General features: G+C 40.0%; 1 protein-coding gene across 5 annotated transcripts in view; it reads right to left on the bottom strand.

Moving 5' to 3' along the window:
* Positions 1-1,721: 1,721 nt before the first annotated feature.
* Positions 1,722-6,624, bottom strand: part of sppl3 (signal peptide peptidase 3) — a 202,544-nt gene continuing 197,641 nt past the window's right edge. For all 5 annotated transcript variants that reach the window (XM_041202893.1, XM_041202896.1, XM_041202892.1 and 2 more), the window contains exon 11: positions 1,722-3,366. In XM_041202893.1, coding sequence (XP_041058827.1) covers positions 3,295-3,366 — 72 coding nt within the window. In that variant the 3' untranslated portion in view covers positions 1,722-3,294. The remainder of the gene's footprint in view (positions 3,367-6,624) is intronic.

Genomic DNA, 6,624 nt, shown 5'->3' with positions numbered 1-6,624 from the left:
ATGGGAAGAGAATTCAGAAATCTGGAGTGCAAAGGGACTTGGGAGTCCTAGTCCAGGATTCTCTTAAGGTTAACTTGAAAGTTGACACGGTAGTTAGGAAGGCAAATGCAATGTTGGCATTTATTTTGAGAGGACTAGAATATAAAAGCAGGGATGTGCTGCTGAGGCTTTATAAGGCTCTGGTCAGACCACATTTAGAATATTGTGAGCAATTTTGGGCCCCGTATCTCAGGAAGGATGTGCTGGCCCTGGAGAGGGTCCAAAGGAGGTTCACGAGAATGATCCCAGAAATGAAAAGATTAACGTATGAGGAACGTTTTAGGACTCTGGGTCTATACTCGATGGAGTTTAGAAGGATGAGGGGGGGATCTGATTGAAACTTACAGAATACTGAAAGGCCTGGATAGAGTGGACGTGGGGAAGCTATTTCCATTAGTAGGAGACTACTCTGAGGCTGTGCCCTTGGGTCCTAAAGGGAAGACCTTTTAGAACAGAGATGAGGAGAAACTTCTTTAGCCAGAGAGTGGTGAATCTATGGAATTCATTGCCACAGAAGGCTGTGGAGGCCAGGCCATTGAGTGTACTTAAGACCAAGATAGATAGGTCCTTGACTGGTAAGGGGATCAAAGGTTACAGGGAGAAGGCGGGAGAATGAGGTTGAGAAACTTATCAGCCATGATTGAATGGCGGAGCCGACTCGATGGGCTGAATGGCCTAATTTCTGCTATGTCTTATGGTTTTAACCAAAGCAGTAACCTTCCACTCTCAGATGGTGAATGACTTGCTGTACACTTTCAGAATTTCTCATTTCTTTTTAAAACTGTTCTAATGATAGACTAATTGCATGGATTAGGTGCTGTTCTTGGAACATTTGAATTTCATTAAATTTGCTCCTTTAGAGAACATGTCCAAAAGAATTAAAACCTTTCCCACTAAAAACCTGGGCAAGGGTTTGGAGATGCTGGGACTTCAGCCATTTTTCCTCCTATTTTTCTATGTTGAAGCCCTTGCCCACATATTGCTCCGGTTGCATGTCATTTCTTCACCGTACGTTTGAACTTTAACCAAGTTTTTAGTCTCATCCCACCAATATCTCTTTCTTTAGCTTTGTGTCGTCCTTTTGAATAATAACCTTTCTGTGAAGCGCCACCCCCTTGCGACATTTTCCTATATTAAAAATGCCACATAGATGCTGTAGTTCAGTGTGGTAAATCATTGTCACAGCATCAAATGACTAAAAAGAAGCATTATATCTTCAGGGAGCAGGGTGTGGGGAAGAAAAACTGCTAGAAGTGTACACAAAGTTAAAGTGCAAGTATACCATACTAACTTTCATTATGTGGTAGTGTGCAATAACCTCTTTTCACTGCAACCCAAAGTCTTTTACAATCTGCAGAAAAGTAACTGACAAAAAAATGTTTCTGCAGTAATTTAGATTTTTAATCTAATGCAATTCTGCTATAGTGAACACGTCAACAGTAACTTTTACTCTTTTTATAACGATACATGTTTTGCAGCACAGACAGATAATCAGGGTGAATGTGTTTACATCAACACTCATCCCAACTGATTTATCCAGCTGATTCCCCACCGGCAACATACCAAATCCACAAATCAATGCCATTTGAACAAAATCCTCTTCTGAGGATATTTGTAATAAACACAAATAACTGCTTTTATTAATGAGTAACCTCACAGAACACTAAAATAAACCACACTGGTGCACTTAAACTTTTGGCTTTATTTACAAAGGAGTCTTGACTGTCCAAGTTATATAGAGATGAAAGGTATTGTTCAGTTCCAGGGCAGAAATACACTCCTGTTGTACAAGGATTGTACAGTATCCATTCAGTCCATCTGACTGCTTTCAATAAAGCCATAATCTATAAAATGGCTTCATCAACTCGTCTAGTCTACAGCACAAAAACACTACACTCAGTCTTTTCAGGAAAAGAAAACACTTTCTTCTTTAAAAATAACAACCTGACACTGTGGGTGTATATTTAGGATAATGGGTGGGTAGTGGCTGAGGGGGTGAGGGGAGATAGAAGTGGGCATGGAGAAAGAACTTGAAGCACTGTTTGAATTAACTCATTTTGGTTCCAGGCCTTGCACTCTATTAGGTAATCTCTGGGCCTGAAGGCTATAGTTGCCAACTTGCTCTCACAATGATGATGGAAATTCTAGAGGCACGCAAACTGCCGGTTTGATTTGCGTGCCACTGTATATTAAATTGCTGCTACCGCGGCAGCCAGTCAATGCCTATCAGAAAAAGTTCTGTGAACTGAATACAAACCCAAGGTACAAAACAGATACTGCTTGTAAACTTGGACCAGATTACACTTATCAACAGGTATGTAGAGCTAATGACACACATTTAAACAAATGTATACAAAAAAGAAATATTTACAAGGATACACCACTACAATCAAAAGGGTTCAGATAACGAGTAACGCTATGATACATGCATTAGCTAAATTAATCAAACCAAAAAAAGAAGAAATGGGGAAAACCATAAAAAAGTTAATTTTTTTTTGCTACACCAATCATAATTGTGCAAGATCAATTGGGGTCATGAACATAGGTACAAGTGCAAACTACAATTACATTTCTAAACTCACATATTATGGTAATGGAGCATCTTGGAAAAGGGAACAGTGGGTCTTATATTGAAGCAATATTTAATGCTATACATGCTAAAATTTACAACAGGCCACTTAAGTACACAACATGATTCATCTTGACGTCTTTACCTTTTTGGATCATTGCAACAAAACATCAGATGTAACGTTAATTACAGCATAGATTTTACTGCATACCCAACTCCCGTCTGTGAGGGGCAAAAAATGAGTCACCGCACAGATAATTACTGAATTCAAGATATGTTGCTGCCTTGTCTTCTTTAGGCTAAAGTTCAAGACAAACTGAATAGTCGTTGACTTGGTGCTGGTCCCTTCAAACAGGCTTCTTCAAAGTTGCGTCTTCTATATGGCAGCTCTATGTACAAGATTAGATTTGATATCTTGTCATTAAAAAGGAGGGTTTGTGTGTTTTTTTTAAATTTTGTAATATACATGGTAGGGCGAGAGTCTGTTGCTAATCCAAAAACTGCAGATGGGTTGGATTAACTGTACAGGGTCTGCATTCCATAAAAGGAAAAAAAAATTCTTCCACAACCTTTTTTGTTAACACTTTAAGCACCAATCATGTTTGATGAGAAGAATGAAACCACATGACACGAATCTTCTGGTGCCCAGCATATATCACTGCTGCTCTTGGCTGCACTTCATCCCATCATACTTCCAAGAACCTTGAGCTGTTTGCCTTGGAGTGGAATGGCTCTGACCACATACGCCGTAGATCACCCTGAGGAAGACAGCACAGAACACAGCACAAATTATCAACAACTACTCAAGCAATAACCTGCACTTATAAAGTATCTTTAATGTAGGAAAACGCCTCAAGGCATTTCATAGGAGCGTTACCAAACAGAATTTGACAGCAAGCCACAGGAGTAATGTTAGTGAGAGGTAGGTTTTAAGTAGTGTTTTCAAGGAGGAGAGGGGGACAAAGAGGGGTTTCCAAAATAAAACACCATCACTCCCACTCCCAACAAAAGGGAACTTTGTTTCAACCTTTCCTCAAGGGGAACTAATAATTCTTAGCAGGTCCTTTCTAGAAGTTGGATATTATTGCATTGTATGTTGCCTTTACATTACAGAACTGCTTCAAGAACCGCCCTTCTGCAACAGGCTGAGAATCTGCATTATTTATACTCTGGGCTGCATTTCACAGCACAAAACAATTGCATACTTGCAGCTGTTTTAAGCTGCTTTTCTGCTATAAGCTGACTGCATACAAGTGGAACTCTCCTTGCATTATAGCATATAAATAATAGAAGTGCAATAATTGATAGCATCTTAGACTCTAGAAGTGCGGGTCTATGATTGAGCATCAAGTTGGAATAAAGTAAATGCAAGGAACTTATTTCTCACATTTGATCCTTCTTTCTTTGCATTAAGAGAGTTACAGTATGCCTATAGAGCTGGTACAGCCTATAGAGGTGGGACAGGACACCGTACATAAAAGAGCGTTATGTGGAATCATCTTTTCCAAAACAGGATCCCAGAACCAGATATTGGCATCTGCCCTCGATGGGAGCAGCTTACAAACCTCTACTAGTAATACCCTGCTCTTTCTCTAAGTTTATGATGACCTTTGCACCACCAAGACACTATCTTCCTTGCATTAACTGAATATCAGGAATGCCCAAGTCATTGCTTTAAATCCCACCATAAATTCTGTTTTCATGTCACTGATTTAATCTCTGGTCCTCTTCCAGAGATCTCTACCAGGATGCACCAGGCCATGCAAAACCTATGCAAGCCAAATGATCCAGGCTTGAAACCAAGGCCATCACCAAGGCTCCTTACATCCACTCCCCCCAAAAACCTTAATACACACACCTAGACTTATTGCATCTGGTGTCCTTCAACCCTCAGGACACCAATTCACACAAACCTCTGCTACCTATATCCTGTTCTGCACAAAGTACTGTTCATTCATCACCCCAATCATCACTCACCTAACACTGACTTCTTCTTTACTAATATACAAATAGAAGTTCCAGTTCTCATCTTGGAATTCCTCTATGGCCTTGTCAAAACCCATTTTTGCAATCTACTCCAGTCTTGTGTAACAGCGCACTTTTGTCCTCTAATTCTGGCCTTACATGCATTTTTCCATGCCCCCTCATCCCGCCCCCGCCCAAGCATCATCCATCCCTGGTGCACAGCCTCTGGCTCCCTCAGTCTCATCTCTAGATTTCTTACAATTTTCTCTTTGCTTTCAAGGACTTTCTTTAAGAAAGAACTTGCACTGATACTATGCCTTTCATGACCTCAGAACATCTCAAAATGCTTTACAGTTAATAAAGTATATTTGAAGTGTAGTTATTTGTGCAGAGCAACAGCAAAGAGATAGATGGCCTGATGGTCTGTTTCACTGGTGTTCGTTGAAGGACTATTCTTGGCCAGGATATGCAGTGAACTCTTCAAATAGTGCCAAGGATTTTTACATTCACATGAGACCACAGATGGGTCCTCAATTTGACATCTCATCAAAAATGGTGGCAACTCCCTCAGTCCTGTAGATTTATTACTCAAGTCTCTGGAGCAGATTGCCACAAAATGTAACAATCGTCATTCTGCATCAGCTGATGCTATACTGACCTCATCTCACTGGGTTTCAAGTTAGAAAAGTTTCTTACTTCCAGACACTGATGTCTCTTATTGCTTTCAGTGTAAAAATTCACAAATATAAATTTTAAAAAGTATTTCTGTTACTCAGTTCACTGTTCTCTGCTGGCTTTCTGAGCCTGTTGGATTTCTTTGTACTTGGGGCAGGTTGTTCCATTGTGAGCAAGACTTTGATGCCGAGTTAGGTATTTTAAAGTTAGCAACCAGATTAATGTACATGAAGTCATATCAGTAATTTAACGATTAAGGCAAGGCAGAGACATTCTAACTTTAAAAGGATACCCAAATTAAGACAGAACAGGATAGATAAAGTGCTAATTCCTTCCATCAATAATTAATGTAATTAAACTTGTAAAACCATCTCCCTATAATTAATCCAAGACAAACAAATGGAGTAATTAACTGTAGAATGACTTGCTTTTTGTCCTAAACTACCTAGCTGGCTGAGCATTCTAGCAACTTGAATCCGGCCAACAAAGCAGGTTTGCTGTTACTGAGCTGAATGCACAGACCTCCCCAACCATCAGGGAAGCTACTGGCTCCAGCAAATTGTTATTGATTGTAACCATTCACTGATCCAACTTCTATTCACCATGCTCAGCTGTGGAAGCAACTGTATTACAATGTAAACTTAAAGTCTTGAAATTCAATACAACGAAGGAAATATAATTATTTCAAATTATTGTAAAATAGTGATCCTGATCCCAGGCCTTTATTCACTGATTTTGTCACAGAATCACAGAATTGTTACAGTACAGGAGGCCATTTGGTCTGTTGTCTGGACTGGGTCTCCAAAAGAGCAATTCATCTAGTGCCATTACCTACTGTCTCGCTGCCATCCTGCACATTCATTCTTTTCAGATAATAATCCAATTCCCTCTTAACACCTTGACTGAACTTGCCTCCACCACACTCTCAGACAGCGCATTCCAGATCTTAACCACTCGCTGTGTGAAAACCTCTCTCCTCAGGTCACCATTGCTTCTTTTGCCAACTACCTTCAATCTGTGCCCTCTCATTCACAATCCTTCCCCCAGTGGGAACAGTATCTCCCTATCTACTCTGTTGAGGCTCATGATTTTAAATAGCCCCATGAAATTTCTTCTCAACCTTGTCCTCGCCAAGGAAAACAGTCCCAACCTCTCCAATTTATCTATGTAACTGAGGTTCCTCATCCTTGGAACCATTCTCGTGAATCTTTTCCGTGCTCTCTTAACTGTGCTTTTATTGAGTTGGCAGTTTTTTGGGGTGTTTCGGCTTTCATTTGAAGATATTCATCAACTTATTCGAGTTTTCAAGCTGGCATGCATGCAACTTAACAGGTCAGACTATATCTTGAATATTGTTCCAGTCACTGAGAAACAAA

Source organism: Carcharodon carcharias, chromosome 13, assembly GCF_017639515.1.
Source record: "Carcharodon carcharias isolate sCarCar2 chromosome 13, sCarCar2.pri, whole genome shotgun sequence".
In the NCBI taxonomy this organism is placed as follows: domain Eukaryota; kingdom Metazoa; phylum Chordata; class Chondrichthyes; order Lamniformes; family Lamnidae; genus Carcharodon; species Carcharodon carcharias.
This window is presented reverse-complemented; position numbering and strand designations above follow the sequence as displayed.